Source organism: Mauremys mutica, chromosome 1 (assembly GCF_020497125.1).
Source record: "Mauremys mutica isolate MM-2020 ecotype Southern chromosome 1, ASM2049712v1, whole genome shotgun sequence".
NCBI lineage: Eukaryota > Metazoa > Chordata > Testudines > Geoemydidae > Mauremys > Mauremys mutica.
The window spans coordinates 349074608-349093845 of record NC_059072.1 but is presented as its reverse complement, the minus strand read 5'-3'; the positions used below and the strand labels follow the sequence as shown (position 1 = coordinate 349093845).

General features: G+C 47.0%; 1 protein-coding gene across 2 annotated transcripts in view; it reads left to right on the top strand.

Annotated features, from left to right (window-relative positions):
• Positions 1 to 19238, top strand: part of MYO7A (myosin VIIA) — a 157317-nt gene that overhangs the window by 109307 nt on the left and 28772 nt on the right. For both annotated transcript variants that reach the window (XM_045021244.1, XM_045021255.1), the window contains 12 exons: positions 73 to 157; positions 1394 to 1612; positions 2935 to 3042; positions 3656 to 3865; positions 4315 to 4518; positions 5760 to 5936; positions 7474 to 7563; positions 9668 to 9795; positions 11775 to 11901; positions 15891 to 16010; positions 16896 to 17069; positions 18865 to 19092. In XM_045021244.1, coding sequence (XP_044877179.1) covers positions 73 to 157; positions 1394 to 1612; positions 2935 to 3042; positions 3656 to 3865; positions 4315 to 4518; positions 5760 to 5936; positions 7474 to 7563; positions 9668 to 9795; positions 11775 to 11901; positions 15891 to 16010; positions 16896 to 17069; positions 18865 to 19092 — 1870 coding nt within the window. The remainder of the gene's footprint in view (positions 1 to 72; positions 158 to 1393; positions 1613 to 2934; positions 3043 to 3655; positions 3866 to 4314; positions 4519 to 5759; positions 5937 to 7473; positions 7564 to 9667; positions 9796 to 11774; positions 11902 to 15890; positions 16011 to 16895; positions 17070 to 18864; positions 19093 to 19238) is intronic.

Here is a 19238-nt window from a genome sequence, read left to right as displayed (position 1 = left end):
TGGCTTTCCCTGCGGGCCAAGGCGACGATAACCCCCAGCAGACCAGCACAAGTGTTTGTAATGCCTTTCCAGGTCCAATTTCCTGAAAGTGCGACATTCGGCCCTGATGATTCAGAGATACTGGCGGGGACATAACTGCAGAAAGAACTATGGTGCTGTAAGTGTTGCCAATTCTCCTTTATGCTCTTCCCACCTTGGTCTCATGGCCTAGGATCCCGATATTAGGTTCCTTGTCGGTCCAGTTAAGCTCCCTCTGAGGGGAAAGGTCAGAGAGGAGTGTGTTGGGAGGGAAGGGGGGAAGCTATACCCTTGCTGCCCTTGGTTTTGCATAAAGGGAGCAACCATCTTTTCGGTTGTCCTCCTCACACCTTTGTCATAAGTTGGACCCATCTTACAGCAGTTGGTCACCTGTGGCCCTGGATTCCTGATGTTATTTCTTAGGAGGCTGCAAACTCAGGGCCAGTATTAAAGCTGGTGGAAGTGGCGTAGCTCTGTCCTTGGAAATGCACCTGATCCAGGTTGTCCCTTGCAGCTGCAGCCATGTTTTGCTGACAGTCCCCCCACTCCACAACCCCATCCAAAACTGCGCAGGTGCGGCTGACGGCTTCTGATGTCCTGGGTATTTACACAGGCCCCCTTAGCATCCCCAAGCATGGCAGATCCCAGAACTCAATAGGGAGGGTGGGATGGAAGAAGAGAATGCACCCGTCATGGTATATGATCCTCTTCTGGACCCAACCCAGCAGAAGACCTGCAGAGGATGTGCCATGACATTTGGCCTGCAGAAGTGTGCAGGGAGCAGGCTGGGGATGGGAGTGTTCAAGGCCAGAGGGATGGCCGTTCTCTGCAGTATCATCCCCCCAAGTAACCCAGCATAAGCTATCCCTGATTGAATCAACTTAAGTGCCCCCTCCTGTGATGTGGAACCCCTTGGGGGAGACAGTGTAGTGGTAATAGCCATGACAGGAGGCATGGGGAGGTGCTGGGCCTCCTTGTGCATGGCCCTTGCTACCTGTGACTGCTCTAGGATCTGCGTAGATCTGGGGGATCTTGAGCGCCAAACCTCTCGAGGGAAGCACAGGGAGGAGACTGTGCGCGAGAAGCATTAGGGGTCATTGAGCCCGTAAAGGCTTGGATCTCGAGCCCATGGAAGTCAATGGGAAAACTCCCATTGATTAAGTGAGCTTTGGATCAGGCCCCACAAATCCAAGAGCCCTTTGTTTCTCTGCCATCTCACAGCAGCTCTCCCCTGCTTTTGGGGGGGCTCTTTGCTTGTTGCTAATTTCAGCAGGTTTGTATTTTCAGCTGCGAGAGGGCAGATGAGTGAGGAAAATCTGATTATGGCCGGTGAGGCCCTCAGCGGAGCGATGCCTTAATCCTGTTTCCTTTGCAGATGAGGATTGGGTTCCTGCGGCTCCAGGCCCTCTACCGTTCCCGCAAACTCCACACGCAGTACCACATGGCTCGCAGACGGATCATCGAGTTCCAGGCAAGGTGCCGGGGCTGCCTGGTGCGCAGGGCCTTCCGCCATCGCCTTTGGGCTGTCTTCACGGTCCAGGCTTATGCCAGGGGCATGATTGCACGGAGGCTGTATAAGCGCCTTAAGGGAGAAGTAAGTACCATGCAGGAAATGCTGTTTGCTAGCATGCGTGGTAGAGAAAGACAGCAGCCGGTTAACAGGACCAACAGGGCTGGTTTCCCCAGAGCATGATCAGGGCCGCCCGGGGTGGGGGGCAAGTGGGGTAATTTGCCCCGGGCCCTGCGAGCCACTCCGGGTTTTCGGTGGCCCTTTGGCGGCGGGCCCTTCACTCGCTCCGGGTCTTTGGCGGTGGGTCCTTCAGTGCAGCAGAAGACTCGGAGCAAGCGAAGGACCCACCGCTGAAGTGCTGCCGAAGCCTCGGAGCGCTGCCCGATGAGTACAAGCAAGTGGTGAGGGGAAAAAAAGCAGCCGCGATCAGAGGCACTTAGGCTGCTCTACCGTGGCCGCTTCATTCTTCGGCGGCAATTCGGCAGCAGGTCCTTCCCTCCGAGAGGGACCCGCCACTGAATTGCCACCAAAGACCTGGCCCTGCCCCAGGCCCCCTGAATCCTCTGGGCGGCCCTGAGCATGATAGTCTGTATAACAGAGTACGGCAACCTTTCAGAAGTGCTGTGCCGAGTCTTCATTTATTCACTCTGATTTAAGGTTTCGCATGCCAGTAATACATTTTAATGTTTTTAGAAGGTCTTGTTCTACAAGTCTATAATATATAACTAAACTATTGTTGTATGTAAAGTAAATAAGGTTTTAAAAATATTTAAGAAACTTCATTTAAAATTAAATTAAAATGCAAAGGCCCCCGTAGCGGAGGCCAGGACCTGAGCAGCGTGAGTGCCACTGAAAATCAGCTCATGTGCTGCCTTCGGCACGTGTGCCATAGGTTGCCTACCCCTGCTGTATAACATCCATCCTACAGCCTTTGTCTAGCTGCCAGTGTCTCTCTGTCTAAGGGTATGTCTACACTAGATTTTTTTAACCTGAAGTTAACTGATTGCCAATTAACTTGAGTTAGTTATCACTTTTGTAAAGGCTAATGTCCCAAATGTTTGTTCCAGGATACAAAAGTCTGTGGTTACCCTAGGGGCTAGCTCCCTAAATATTGTAGAGAGAGGCAGATCACATGAGTGTGGATCACTGACTGTGTGTAAAGGAGTATAGAACGCAAATTCTTCCCCCAAGATCGTGACAGAATGAAATCAAAATCAGAAAGCAATGTGAAAGCTGGTACCCTCTCTCTGGCTAGAAACCGACTCCCATTATGTTAGTGTTCCTTGAGACATACCAAGGGACAGAGCTCTGTTCATGTCTGTGCTGCGTGCTCCTGTGATCTGGATGTTAGCAGAGCAAAAGTGCTAAGTGCCTTTTTAAAAGCCCACTTGTGTTTTGTTTCCCAGTATCACCGCCGTCTGGAAGCAGAGAAGCTTCGTCTGGCAGAAGAGGAACGGCTCCGGAAGGAGATGAGTGCCAAGAAAGCCAAAGAGGAAGCAGAAAAGAAGCACCAAGTACGATCTGACTTTTCTCTTTCTTGGCTTCTCTTTAGGGCCTGATTCTACTCCTGAAAAGTGTAGGGCGGAATAAGGTCAATTGAAGGCAGCATCCCAATAAATAGTATGAGGACGTGCTGTCCTGTTGTATTGTTCGTATTTGACTCAGTAAAGCCCTCCCTATTTTCACTTGACTGAAGCTAGCACAGAATTTCCGATCTGCCACACCAGAAGGCCACAGATTATGCTTATTCTTTTTGGTATTATAGGACGGCATAAAGGATCCCAACTGTCACTGGAACATTGCCACTGTGCTAGGTGCTGTATGTACATAGAGTAAAAGTCCTGCACCTGGGACCTTGGGCTCTAAATAGTCAAAAGAAGAGAGAAAGAAGCATTGCTGAGTCCATTTTGCAGGTGGGGAACTGAGGCACAGATTTAAGTGTGTTGTCCCAGGTCACGCAGTGAGTCAGTGGCAGAGCTGGGAATTTATCTCAGATCTTCTGCATCTCAGTCTAGTGCCTTAACCGCAAGACCATCCTTCTGCTCTAAAGCCAAGGGGCCGAGCTGCAGAATTTAGGACCAGCTTGCCAGAGAATGCACTCTAGTCAGTGTAACCCTTCTCTTCTAGGTACGCCTTGCCCAGCTGGCCCGGGAAGATGCTGAGAGAGAGGTGAAGGAGAAGGAGGAAGCCCGTCGGAAGAAGGAACTCTTAGACAAAATGGAGAAGGCCCGAAACGAGCCAGTGAACGACTCAGATATGGTGGACAAAATGTTTGGATTCCTAGGAACCACTTCGTCTCTGCCAGGCCAGGAAGGACAGGCACCCAATGGCTTTGAGGTACTGCATGGAGAATGGAGCAACAGACAGGGCTTGCTAGTGTTGCTCAGAGTAACGTTTTGGGACAGGTGGCAATCCATCCCATCTTGGTTCAGCATCATCACCCTGTTACCCTACTGGTTAGCTCTTGGAGCGCTCATCATAACTCTTTTTCCAATGTGTTCACACTTGCTGCTTCTGCGTCTGCCTTTGGGAGTCTGCCCCACAGAGGATTCTCCTTAGGATAAAGAAGTATCTACAGACCTCACGTGGGCCCAATCCAGGTTCCCTTGAAATCACTGGTTTCAAGGGGAGTTGGATTGGATCCTCTGTGCCAATTCTTGTCCTGAGAATTGATCCTGACCCTATTGAAATCAGTGGCAGAACCGGGAGCGAGGTGAGGTGCAGGGTGAGGGAGCTTTTAAAGACACTAAACCAAATCGGGCGTGTATATTTTCCTCCCTCCCCAGGACCTTGAGCGAGCCCAAAAGGAGCTAGAGGAAGAGGATTTAGACGCAGCTTTGCCCCTCCCCGAGGAAGAGGAGGAAGACCTTTCGGAGTACAAATTTGCAAAGTTTGCAGCCACCTACTTCCAGGGCACGACGACACACACATACATCCGCCGGCCACTTAAGCAGCCCCTTCTGTACCACGAGGACGAAGGAGACCAGTTGGTGAGACACAAATTAATTCGTAAATGTCCTGGTCATGAAGAATGGGGCTGGATGGTTCAGGGGGTTGGTAATAGGCTACGGAGCCCTTCGTTTCTAGGACACCCATTTGAATCCATCCCAGTAAAACACACGAGTCTGAAGATAGTTTAGGAGCAAAGTCCTTATCTGCTATTGGATGTCCTGTGTGACCTTCATTGATGGCTTCTCTTTCTATTGGGCGAGTAGCTACTGGGTCATGTGGTGCACCATCAGGAAATTTCGTTTGCGATGTGCTTGAGCACCATGTTTAAGAAATAAAACCGTGCAAGCCAGTAATAAAACAATCCTCCCCAAGCATTCTGAACCTTAATCTAGTACTTGTGTAGCAGGCTAGAGTTAGACCTTGGGAGGCAGAGGGCCACCAAACAGGTATAAATATGCCACTGTAGGACAGTCTGCTCCCACCCATGTGCCTCAAGATGGGAAGTCAGTCCACATGCCCATTCAGTCCTTGATGTCTGTGCTGAGATGCTCTAACGGTGCCCACTGTGCTTGTGGTGACCGGTCTGTTAGGGATTGGGCCACATAGACAGGGTGTGCACAAGAACTGTACAGGAGAATTGTGCCAAAACTCCTTAATGGCCCTACAAAAAGATGGATTGAACTATCCTCCCTGTTTGTTATTATTGCTACTGGCCTTTCTGTTCATGCATCTGAGAAATGATTAGACAGAAAATCTCAGCTTAGTAGGAAACCCTTTTCTGATACTAACAATGTCTGATTGTTCTTTTGTGGGGGGGGGCAGGAGCAGGGACTCAATTAGTTTTTGATTATCTAATTTGCGAGGTTTCTCCTTTATACTCGACTTTAATGAGAGGTGTGGCATGTATTTTCCAGACTGGTCTGTGTTGCACAATTTTAGTTTAATTTGCATTTACAGTACACATTTTAGTGAACTAGTCATTTTGCACCGTATACTCACCACTACCCTCTCCTGGACAGATTCAGAACCGCTCAATGGCTTTTCATAGACCCTGAACTGCTAACAGCCAAAGGAGAGTCTCCTTTAGCTCAGGTAGCCGGGGCCTGTGCTTTTGGAGCAGAGGATCTGAGTATTATCCATGCTGTCATGAAGTGTTTAGTGCTGGGATGAGTCCAGTCACTAGTGGCCATGGCTTTATTACAGTATAATACATACAATGAATTATATTAACCCAGACCAAGCCAAGAACTCTGGTAAGTTTCACCTTTGTTGCAAATAGGCAGCACTCGCGGTGTGGATCACTATCCTTCGTTTCATGGGAGACCTTCCTGAGCCTAAATACCATACGGCTATGAGCGATGGCAGCGAGAAGATTCCAGTGATGACCAAAATCTATGAGACTCTAGGGAAAAAGACCTACAAAAAGGAGCTGCAGGCTTTGCAGGGGGAAGGAGAGGTGAGAATGCTCTTCCCTTTAACGTTACAGCTGTAGAAGAGCCAATATTCTTGATGTACAGTTCATGAAAGTAGAAATGTATCTGTGGAACACACTGCTGATGGGCTTGATTGAGGCAAATAGTTTTGTAAGTTTCATCTGCCACTATCCTAGCAAGGAGAAAACTACAAAGCCTATCATCCCTTGTGTTTCAAAGTATAAATTCGATTCCATATAGATTCTTATACCGCCCTCATCACTATAGTATTCTACTGATGCAAAGCACTTGAGCAGCACTAGGTATTATTATGTTTATTAGTGCGTTAAGCTATGTGGCTAACACATGTCATGTGTGGTTCATTCTCTCATCCTCTCCCCGGGAAGGGGGAAGAATTGTGTGTGCGGTGGAGTGTTTTGGTTTGATTTAAAGGAACATGTTGCTCTGTGTTTGGGTTAGTCAGGCCAAAGATGCACTGGACCAGTGAGGTCTGGGATTGTCCCATGAGATTCAACCCCTCTTGGGGTCAGGAGAAAATTACCCCTGTGGTAAATGGTATTGCACCATTAGGTTATTATGGGACACATACACTTCACCGTAAGAATCCATCTTTGGCTGCTGTCAAAAGCAGGACAAAAGACTGGATAGACCATTGGTCATTGCACTCTGGCAGTTTGTATGCTTTCATCTTTGAGAATCTGCCTTATAGGAGATGGCAGGACATTTTCAGTGACCTGGCTTGCCGGTGGCAGGATGTGATAAATGGTACTGCTGCACTTAGATTACATCAAGGCCCCCTAGAGTCTAAGAACAGCCACCTTTGACGCTTTTGGTAGATCTAAATAAATAAAACGCCTGGTTCCAGTCATATTCCCAGAAACAATGATATAATGTAGCAATTTCATTAAAGCTCCTGGTGAGGAAAGTAATCTCCACTGGGATCTAATTATGTTAAAATATACATGAAGAATCAAGCTTCGTTCTGTATAATTAACCATTTTTTATTTGTTCATTGGACAGAATATCATATTTCAGTTGGCTGTGGCATCAGCAGAGCCCCTAGAGAAGAGAGAGAAAATTTAACAATGTATTTTTATCTTAGAGACAAACTGTTCTTTTTGAATAGTAATGTTCTCATTTCTCTGGGTAGTATGAATGCCTGGTTAGATTCAATTAGAAATGGATGGATGGATATTCATAAGTGGCCAGATGCTTCCAATCCATAAACTATGTATTAGAGATGAGTTTGAGCTGTAATTTGCCTTCATGTCAAACTTTCCTAAAATTTGAGGTTGTTTTGATGCAGGTTTTGATTTGGCCTATTAAAGAGACAGAGGCCAGCTGCAAAATTGAGATCCAGATCTGAGCATTATGGTGGCCTGGAGGAGTTTAGATCTAGGGTTTTGTGTTCTGACCCATCTCTCAGAAATATCAAATCAGTGCTCGGAATCCACTGAAAATGCTGCCATTTCTAAAAGCTGGTGAGCCGGATACACAGGAAACCCGCCCTGCAGGGTTGTGTGTGGCCCAGGAATAAGGCTATACTTCTTGCCTTCGCAGAGCGCTCACATAGATGGCCACAAGAAGAACAGTGTGCGGCACAAACTGGTCTCCTTGACTCTAAAGAAGAAATCCAAACTGACTGAAGAGGTGAGAGGAAATGCTTTGCGGCTGGGTAGTACAAATGGTATTATATGATCTGCAGGGCTCTCTGACTCTCTCCTGCTGCTCCTTCGACACACCCAGACCGCCTCTGGGTTTGCTGCTCTCTGTGTCTTTGGGGACCTGAAAGATTTAAGGATTCTTTAAAGGGAAAGGTTGGCTCCCCGTGTCTCCTTGAATCACCCTGCACCTCATGCCTTCTTCCCTATGCCTGGTGCAGCTCGCACTCTCCAGTCATCAAGCACCCGTCCATCTCCTCTTTTCACATCCCACCGTCTGCATAGAATTCCAGTTAGAGAATCGCCCACCCCGCTGTGTTGGCCTGTACATTCTCGGTCTTTCTGACTTCAGCCCCTCCCTGCTAGGCTTTAGATTCCGAGTGGATTTTCAGAAGCACTCAACAGCGGGCTAACTCCTCTGCCATTGAGATCTGTGATCAAACACCCATGTGAGCCATTCAGCTAGTGCTGAGCACTTCTGAAAATCCCACTCTTCAGCTCTTGGGACAGAGAATTCTTTTTCTTGACACATCTTCCTTTTTATACGTATGGTAGAGAGGAATTATCAGTGGTTCACAGTCAAGCTGGAAGGGCATATCAAGTGGAGTCCCACAGGGTCTGGTTCTATTCAGTGTCTTCATCAATGATTTAGATAATGGCATAGAGAGTGAACTTATAGAGTTTGCAGACAATACCAACCTAGGAGGGGTTGCAAGTGCTTTGGAGGATAGAATTAAAATTCGAAATGGTCTGAAGTAAATAGGATGAAATTCAGTAAGGACAAATGCAAAGTACTCCACGTAGGAAGGAACAATCAGTTGCATACATACAAAATGGGAAATGACTGTCTAGGAAGGAGTACGGCAAAAAGGGATCTTGAGGTCACAATGGACCACAAGCTAAATATGAGTCAACAGTGTAACACTGTTGCAAAAAAAGCAAACATCATTCTGGGATGTATTAACAGGAGTATTGTAAACAAGCCATGAGAAGTAATTTTTCTGCTCTACTCCATGCTGATTAGGCCTCAACTGGATTATTGGGTCCAGTTCTGGATGCCACATTTCAGGAGACATGTGGACAAATTGGAGAAAGTCCAGAGAAGAGCAACAAAAAATATTAAAGGTCTCAATAACATGACCTATGTGGGAAGATTTTAAAAATGGGTTTGTTTAGTTAGCGAGGGGACATGATAACAGTTTTCAAGTACATAAAAGGTTGTTACAAGGAGGAGGAAGAAAAATTGTTCTCCTTAACTTCTGAGGATAGTACCAATGGGCTTAAATTGAGGTGTAGGTTGGACATCATGAAAAACTTCCTAACTGTCAGTGTGGTTAAGGACTGGAATAAATTGTCTAGGGAAGTTGTGGAATCTCTGTCATTGGAGATTTTTAACAGTAGGTTAGACAAACATCTGCCAGGGATTGTCTAGATAAGTGGTCCCCAACCTTTTTTGTCTGGCAGGTGCCAGACGAAGGACCGTGGCAGCGGACGAGCATCCGCCAAAATGCCGCCAAATTTCGGTGGCATTTTGGCGGATGCTTATCTGCCGGCCAGTATGCGGGCACACTTAGAAGCCCCCGCGGGCGCCATGGCACCCGCAGGCACCGCGTTGGGGACCACTGGTCTAGATAATACTTAGTCCTGCTATGAGTGCAGGGCACTTGACTAGATGACCTCTCGCGGTCCTGTCCAGTCCTATGATTTTATGATGTGCACTTATGGAGGAAACCAGAAACAACGATCACAACCATGCATGTGCTTACACGCTTACAGCCATGGCGTTGTGGTTTTGGCCAATGGAGCGTCTTTTAATTGTGTTACTGTTTTTAATGATGATTGAATAGAGAAGAGATGAAGAGCCATATCCTCATCAGTTATAGAGTGGTGAAATTCCATTGCCTTCTAATAGAGTTATCCCAGTTGAGAGTGGGGCTCGGAGTTGTGGCCTACAGGTGCTGTTGTAGAAAAATTGGGGCAATCCTACCTGGGTGGGGATGGGGGGCACAGCCGTTCACAGAGGTGTGTGTTGAAGGCGGGGAGAATCATAGCAACAAGTTAACCAGAAAGAGAATAATGTCTTCGGTTGACAGGTGACAAAGAGACTCCATGACGGTGAGTCCACCCTCCAAGGCAACAGCATGCTTGAAGACCGACCCACCTCCAACTTGGAGAAGCTGCATTTCATTATTGGTAATGGCATCCTCAGACCAGCATTAAGGTTAGAAATCAGTGCAAAGAGTCAACTATCATTCTCAGTCGTCCCGTCCCCCCCCCCCAGTAGTTAAGCTGCTCTCATTAAAAAGAAATATTTTTGCTAATCTGTGCAATTGAATAAAACACGTATTACACTGTTCTTCGAGCTCTCTTCCTCTGTATGATTGGGGCTAGACTCCCATCATGTTTGTTAGAGGTTCATTTCAGGCTTGCTCCAAAGCCCATTGGGGTCAGTGGAAAGGCGGACACAGACTTCATTGGACTTTGGATCAGGCCCCCAGTTATTAGCATTCCTTTTTTTCTTTTCACTGCTTATTTTTATCCAAGCCATTACATCCTAAGTTGCTGGGTCTTCTTTTGTTAGAAGAATAGATTTATTTTATTGCATACAAAAAAACTATGTTAAAAGAACATTGTTGCAGTTGCAAAGTCAAAACTCAAAAGATAGGAAAAGCCAGAATTATGATTGCCCATGCGACCTTAATTCAGCCCCTTTGTGCACATGCATTCAGACTCTGTCTTTAATTACAAGATCATACGCTGGTTTTCCCACCGGACCCCGCCTCATTCAATGCACAGAATGAACAGTGCTCACTTAATGCTCAGCTTGTCAATATTTTGTCCTACTTCACTGTTCAGTGTGTGGCCCTAGGCCTTATTTCTGCAGATTATTCCGACCCTGCTTCATGCACAATTAATGTATCTTCACTACAACCCTGTGAGATGAGGGGATGGTATTATGCCCATTTTACAGATGGGGAACTGTGTGACAAAGGCAGATTAAGGTTAACATTGTATACTGATTTAGGGGGCCCAATTTGAAATGCTTAGGACCTGATTTTTTCAGAGCATTATATAGTGCTTGATATATTCAGAGCAGAAGGACCTCAGTTGCTTTTGTGAGTGCCTGGTAGCAGATAGTATGCAGGGGGATGGAATATGCAGGTAGACTCTGTGGAGAATTCTGCTGGCAAACTCCTCTGAGCATGTGCAAACTAAGATTTTCAAAGGCTCGTGAACTTGGCCAAAAATGGGTGGATTTTCAAGGAAATGGCAAAAAATACGCCCCAACCCGGCAATCACTGTACCAAATTGTAAGTCCCTGTTCCAAAACGTGGCAGCACTAGAGCTTCTCAACAAAACAGATGTAAGAAGCTCTTAACATGGACAAAACATGTCTTTTCCCCAAACCTCGTTCTGAGAAACAACGAAACTGTTTTTGCCAAAATTAAAAAAAAAATCAGCATAGAAAATTTCAGCCAAAGCAGCTAAAATTTGGCCAAGTTATAAGGAACGGAAAACAGGGTCTTCTAATGGAACATGTTGGGCTACCCCAACTGCACCGCCTCTGGTACATTTTGCCATTCATCCTAAAAGCTCACAAAGCTCTTTACACAAACAAACAAGGCTCATTTTACCTGCCACTGACAAAAGGCTGCTGCAAGGATGGAACATGGCAGCTGTTTGTTTAAATGGACACAGCAAGACTACATACCAACTCAGCACGAGAAAGCTGAGACTTTCAAAGCTGCCTGGATGCCCCGTTCCAGAGCTACTTTTCGGCAGCTTTGGAAGATCTCGGCCAAAGTGTAGAGGAATGCCATTTCCATTTGAATTTGCAAAGGGGATTTCTGTAGGAGGGATGTAATTATCAGAGTTAGAATTGGCCAGGGCAACGAGGTTAATACCCCTAGACAGACATAAAGAACCATGGGACCTTTAATTATCAAGCAGTCAGGATCTGGTTTTACATCCCATCTAAAAGACAGCAGCCCCTTTAACATCTAGTAACAGTTTGCAAGCCTGAGAGGCAGATTTCACCAGAAAAAGTAGCAAATTATTCATTAAGGGCCCGATCCAGAGCCCACTGAAATTACTGGAAAGACTCCCATTGACTTCAGTGGGCTGTGGATCAGGGCTCCACTGAGAGGGAACTGGTATCTTGAATGATTGGCTGGGATCTAACCCTGATTTCTGTTGCAGGGATGAAATCTATTGTCAAATCTGCAAACAGCTCACCCAGAACCCTTCCAAAAGCAGCCACGCCAGAGGCTGGATCCTGATGTCGCTGTGCGTGGGATGCTTTGCTCCTTCCGAAAAGTTTGTGAAGGTGAAGAGTGAATGTTATTTATCATTTGCCTGGCGTATCTATTTATACATTTCCTTTCGCAATGCTGGAGCCAACTCTTCTCTTTGGTGTCTCTGCTTGTTAACTGTGTCGTGACTCCCTTTCCACACAGGGTCTGATTTTACAGAAAAGCTCCATTGTCAGAAAAGCCCCAGTTCAGCTAAGAACGTAAGCATGTGCTTCAGCCCCATTGACGTTAAAGTTTAGCAACTGCTTACATAGGTTGCTGAATTGGGGCCCTAAAGTCTATTCTTCTAACCGAGTCATCTAATTATAAAGAAGAATAAATTACTAGGAAATTGGTTTTAATTGAAACCAAATCTCAGATCTCAAGGCCTTGCCAAAATTCGAATCCAGATCGACAGCCAAACGTCACGGCTGACCTGTATTTCTACAATAGGCTGATCCAAGCACACCTGAAAATTAGGGATACTCAGATCCCGGCTTTGAAGCTTGGCCCTCTCTCTTGTAATACATATAATAGCCAAGAATAATGAACAGTCCTGTAGGAAGTTGCCATCCGGAACGGCTGGTAACGCAGAAGAGAAACACAGAACACAGAGAAAGCAGCTGCAGTGTATGTATGTGAGAAAGCAGGGACTTCTGGGGCCAAATTTTCAAATGATGTGTCTGAGTTGCTTCTGCAAAGAATATGCAAACCAGGGCCGCCCGGGGAGGGGGGGGGCAAGAGGGGCAATTTGCCCCGGGCCCCACAGGGGCCCCCACGAGAGTTTTTAGGGGCCCCTGGAGCAGGGTCCTTCACTTGCTCCAGGGGGCCCGGAAAACTCTTGTGGGGCCGGGCCCAGGAGCTTCTTCGCTCCCGGTCTTCGCCGGCGGGGGGGGGGTCCTTCCGCTCCGGGGCGGAAGGACCCCCCGCCGGCGAATTACCGCGGAAGCGGGACCTGCCGCCAAAGTGCAGTCTGGTCTTCGGCGATAATTCGGCGGCGGGGGGCCCTTCCGTTCCGGGACCCGCCACTGAAGTGCCCCGAAGACTCGCGGTGGGGGCCCCCCGCCGCCGAATTACCACCAAAGACCGGGCTGCACTTCGGAGGCGGGTCCCGCTTCAGCAGTAATTCGGCGGCGGGGAGGGCCCCGCCGCGGGTCTTCGGGGCACTTCGGCGGTGGGTCCCAGAACAGAAGGGCCCCCCGCCGCCAAAGACCCCAGGCCCCCGGAATCCTCTGGGCGGCCCTGATGCAAACACCTACATGAGGCCAAACATCCATATTCTTGCACAAGTGGGATTTGCAAATCCAGGCTGCATGTTTATGCCTGCGGTTACCCCATAGGAATATACAAAGGCTAGTTTGTATAGGCAGATGGTGTTTCTGCACACTCAGTCGATGCATCTGCTGCGCTGGTAAAATTGTCTATCAGTGGTATTACAAAGTGAGCTCAATTTTGCTGAAATTAAAAAAAAATCTGCATGGAAAATTTCAGGCCAAGCAGTTAAAATTTCGTGTGTGTGTGTTAATTTAAAAGTCATTAGGAAGGTTTTAAATTAATCCCACATCTATGAGTGTATTTTGTTTGGTTGCTCTACCTCCCTGTATCCTACTTCCTCATGTATCCAGATGGAAGCCAATACCTCTAGATGAGCGGCTTTATCTCCCAAAGTACTGGGCCTCCAGCAGCTCCCACCGAAGTCACTGGGAGCTGCTAAGTGCTCGTCACTCTTGCAAATCAGGCCACTTCTTTGGATCCCATTTTTTATAACAATTTTGGCCTAAATATGGATTTAGCTAAAAGTGGCCTGACTTTGAAAGGCACTAAGCACCCAGACTCACAGTGACTTCAATGGGGCTACTCAGGCTTACGTTTAAGCATGGGCTTAAGGGCTTTGCTGGGCAGAGTACTCAGCACGTTGCAGGACTAAGCCCTCAGTCCTTGCTCAGGCAAGGCTCCTATTGCCACTGTGAGAGCTTTGCCCGAGGAAGAACTTCAGAACCTGTAGCCTGATCCCAAAGCCAGTGAAGTTCAGTTGGAGCATTTCCACTGACTTCATGGTAGATTGGATCAGGCCCTGGGTCCTGAGAGCTGACTCCAGAAGCCAAATTCATCAATAGAATTCTTTGTGTCAGCCACAAGCCCTTCCTATAGGGAAGTGGATACGGCAGATAAATCACGTGTGAAACAGCAGAAAATTCCATTATGCCTAGAAATGAGACCCAGTAAAGCGTGTCACTAGAGATGGCCCATGGAGTGTTTTAGTCTGTGTTTAAATCTTTGATAAAGGAGGGCTTATTTGGGGAGAGGGCAGCACTTCTAGAAACAAGTTGTTAATGGTCTTCAAAATATACCCTTTGGCTGGAACCCCAGCCCCACAGAAGCCAGCGGCCAAATTCCCATTGACTCCAGGGGAGCCAGGATTTTACTCTCTGTAATCTTGGGCTACTGGTCAAACCTGTTGCATTCTGGACTCTCGGTGACTCACTCTGAAGTTACTGTTAAAGGCCCAGATCCTGCAAGGAGCTGCAGGCAAACCACTGGGGTCTCCTGTACAGATGCAATTTCAGAATCAGGGCTTAAAATGTCAATAACTTTTTTTTTAAAGTATCATAGCTGTTAAATGCTGGCCCTGTGCACTGCTGGCAGAACTCATCTGAGGGGATATGAATTATATTTTCTCTCTCTTTCTGTCTCCTTTTGTACTATATGATGGCAAAAATATTTGTAGATTTGTTTTGGACTCATAGACTCATAGACTTTAAGGTCAGAAGGGACCATTATGATCATCTAGTCTGACCTCCTGCACAATGCTCTGGTGAATACTTCTGCTTTGAAGGTACATTAATCAGGAGCACTTACTCTGATTTATTTCAGAGTTAGTAGAAAAATTCTGCATCAGCCTCAGACCTTACCTACCAATTAGCTGTTAGTTTTGTGGGTGTGGATTTGAGAGGTGATGCCAAAATCAGGTTCACAATGCAAACTCTGTTGCAACTATAACCACGGAGTGGCTGCTATTCATCTTATCCATCTGTCTGCCTCGCTGTCTATCTAAGTTATTTGTAGAGCATTAAGTTAAGATTTATAGATCTAGCAAAGTGATTTATAAAGCCTCCCAGTTATGATTTATAGAGCTGTCTGTCTAAGTTATTTATAGAGTATTTTCTGTCTGTCATTTTGGGGTGGCTGCTGGGTTTAATTTTTTTCTGCAGTAAAGTGGGTGCATTTTTAATACATGGGCCAAGTACATAGAGTCCTAGATAGGACCTCCCTAAAATGGATATTTTTTAAAATCTAAGCAAATAAATACCAATCTAATGTATTAATACGGTATCTAAGTATTCTCTGTGTGTGTGTCATAGGGTACATCTACACTAGAGTGGGAGGTGTAATTCCCAGCTCGAGGAGACGTACCCACGCTAGTTCTGATCAAACTAGCATGCTAAAAACAGAAGTGTAGCCCTGACAGCATGAGCAGCAGGACAGGATACCTACCCATGTTCATGCGTAGCATCTCAGCCTGATCTAGCATGTGGCTATCTCACAGTGCAGCAGCGATACTTCTATTTTTAGCATGCTAGCTTAATCGGAGCGAGGGCGGGTTTGTCTTCTTGAGCTGGAAATTACACCAGATCATCTAGTCTGACTTGCATGTCACAGGCCACTAAACTCCACCCAGTTACCCCTGCAGCAAGCCCATTAACCTGGATTAGACTAAAGTGTTACAGCCCTCAGGAGAACAAACTATTGTGTGCCGCATTCAGATAATAGGTGGGACCGAGGTGCACCAATGTGCAAGGCCCCTGCAATGGCAGGGAATTGATTTGGTGTGTGCATTTGATTAAATACTGTGTTTGTCTCCCCACTGCTCATTACCTACAGGTCTGTTTGATTTAATTCCCCCTTCTGGCTAATGCTGCAATAACATTTTGAGTGGTCAGGCTTTAGAATGGAGCCATGGACCTGTGTTCAAGCCAACAGCAGCCGTCAGTCATCTAACCAATACATTCTCTCTTGCCAACAGTATTTAAGGAACTTCATCAGTGGAGGTCCTCCTGGTTACGCTCCCTATTGTGAAGAGAGATTGAGGAGGACATTTGCAAATGGGACTAGGACCCAGCCGCCCAGCTGGTTAGAATTACAGGTATGATCAGCCGAATCCCCTAGAGCAAATAGAGCGAGTCTAAAAAGATTTTGTTGAAATGTTGTTGAAAGCGACTTTTGACTGAACAGAAATTTGCTTTAGAAAATGTCCATTTCTGTCTGAATTTTTCAGATTTTTGTAGGAAAATTTTCTTCTGTCCTAGAAAACAATATTTTCAGTTTTTAGTTGTTGTAAATCAAAAAGTTTAGATTTCAGGTTTTCATTTTTTTTTCAACCCAAACCTGACAAATTTAGTGGAATTGTTTTTCTTCCCAGTGTTCTGTGGGTGATGAAACACAGTTTCTTTCCAGCTCTAATAGTGAATGCCATTCCATTTAGAGGCTTAAACATTTTTCACAGTCTCTTAGTAGGATGTTGTCTCTCTTATTCTGAGGATTAGCAGGTCAGAAGCAGAAACTATTTCTTCCTTGTGGAGAACATATGACTGAGTCGCATTATCTTCAAATCACTTGTTACTGTTCCTCTTGCCTGCACTCTTTGCCAGCTTCCTGTATTTTGAAAGTGGTACAGAACTGTGTTCCATGTAGTTTGAGGCAGTGGGTATTATCCAAATCTCTACACAGATTTAAATGTTACACATGCCTCCAGGATTCAATCCAGTGTCCATTGAAGAGAATCAAAAATTATCATTGGCAATTAAGTGTATTAATTTAAAAAATCAGGAGTTGCAGCTGCTCCCCAATACTCAGGTTGTGACCCTACATTATGCTGTGGAGAAGTATATAGCAGCCGTATTACAAATTTAGCCATAGATACTGGTGCAAAGGATCCAGAAAAGACGCTATGATTGTTGGGAGATAACTTGTAAATGGAAAAATAATTCAAGTTCATATGCCTTTAAAAAGTTTGACCCTAATCTCCTAGGCGACCAAGTCCAAGAAACCTATCATGCTGCCTGTTACGTTTATGGATGGGACAACGAAAACGCTACTAACTGACTCTGCAACGACCGCTAAAGAGCTCTGCAATTCCTTAGCTGACAAGATCAGCCTGAAGGACCGATTTGGGTTTTCGCTTTACATCGCACTGTTTGACAAGGTACATGCTGACCTAGACACCTCAGAGAAGGGGAAGGTGCCTCTTTTCTGATATAGAAAATATGTATCTTCAGGGTGGCAGTTCTGTCTTGTGATGAGAGCGGGGAATTGAACACTAAGCTATTGTGTTAGTAATGAACTTTTGGAAGCTACCAGTAGATACAACTCCCTAAGAATAAAGGTCAGAGTCAATGAGAAGGCAAAATAGTCTGAGAGTAAAATCTCATCCAGTCAGTCAGTAGCTACAGCCTGCCTGTGTAACTCCATCTACTCCTAATAAACTGTCATGGCCCTGTACCAGATATGGACTGGCTACAGAGCTTGCTTCCGAGCAAGATACACACCAGATGTGTTCATCATTAATGCGCTGCCAGGTATGGCTGAGGTGAGCTTAAATAAGGTATTTTACATGCAGCGCCACCTAGTGGGTGAACAGTATAATACAGTTTAGCATTCCATTACATCAGTGGTTTTCAAACTGGAGGTCGCGACCCAGTACTGGGTTGCGGTATGTAAGGCACTGGGTCGCGGCGGCAGCTAGTTCCTATCTGTTCCGACAGCTCCTAGCCGGGGGGGGCGGGGTTGGGAACAGGGCTCGGCACACTGCCACCTGCTCAACACTCCCATTGGTCAGTTCCCAGCCAGTGGGATATGAGGGTGGGGCAGTGCCTGCAAGTGAGAGTTGCACGGAGCCGCTTGCACGCTCCCACCTAGGAGCTGGACCTGCTGCTGGCCGCACGATCCGCAGTGTCAGGACAGGCAGGAAGCCTACCTTAGCACCCCTACTGCACCACTGACCTGGAGCCGCCGAAAGTAAGCCTGCGCCCTAACCCCGTGCCCCAATCCCCTGCCTCAGCTCTGAGCCTCCCCCTCAAACCCAGAGCCCCTTCCTGCACCCCAAACTCCTCGTCCCCAGCTCCATTGGGTCATGGGCATCAACAATTTTCTTCAACCGGGTTTCCAGAATAAAAGTTTGAAAACCACTGCATTACATAAACCTTGAAGCCTGGACAGAGTGCTATCATCCTTGAAAATCCTCTGGTCTGTTTCGAAGGCTTGTGGCAGGTGCATGTACCCGTGTAATGTCTGGGGAAAGACGTAGCCCTCCATTCCTGCTTATTCTGATTGATTGCACTCAGTCTGGCTTTCAGTCGACTGTTCCGAGCACAGGCATGGAACCTGAAAAGTCAATAATAGCATCATACACGCAAACCATGGGATAGATTGGGCCCTTCAGACACAGGTCTGGTGGGCAGTGCAGCGCAAGCTGCCTAGCCTTAGGGGAGCGCTCCCGGAAGCATTGTGCTCAGGGAGACAGAATCAGTCCCATAGCTCCTGGGTAGCAGAGGGTCTGTGCCATCCCATAGGAGGGTGCAGCATGTTCTCCACTCCATGGCTGCCCATCTCTGGTGGCTGGTAGAGTGGGGACCGGGTTACACACACCCTCCTCTTCTCCCTTTAGGAGAAGCTGGTGCTGTTGTGGGCTCTCGCTCTGAGGAGTTCTTGCAGTTGTGATTGGCCCCTGCACAGGGGCATGGTAGGAGGGTAAGGGGGCATCTTTTTGCTCTGTTTGTACAGCACCTCGCACAGTGGGCGCCTGGCCCATGACTAGGGCTCTCAGGTGCTATGGTCATACAAATAATGCATAATAACAAAGGCTCTTTGCTCCCCTTGTGGAGCAATCTCATCCCACTAAATCACGATGGGTCTCTCCTTTCACACGGGGCATGGAAACTGCTGCTAAAAAATATGGTGACCAGCATGTACCTTCCCTGTCCCCTTCCTGCCCTGGCCAGGTCTCATCCTTGGGGAGTGGCAACGACCACGTGATGGACGCTGTGTCTCAGTGCGAACAGTACGCCAAAGAGCAGGGAGCCCAGGAGCGCAACGCGCCGTGGCGGCTCTTCTTCAGGAAGGAGATCTTCACCCCCTGGCACAATCCGAGTGAAGACAACGTGGCCACCAACCTCATTTACCAGCAAATAGTCCGAGGGGTGAAGTTTGGGGAGTACCGATGTGACAAGGTGAGTCCTCAGCAATGGCAGACCTTGGCCCCCAGGCTTGGGAAATTGAGCACATGAATATTCTCTTCTCATTTAGGTAGGTAGGATCCAGAATCCTTCAAATGAATGCTGTTCTTGCTGTCTGTCTGTCTACTAATAAGGGACCC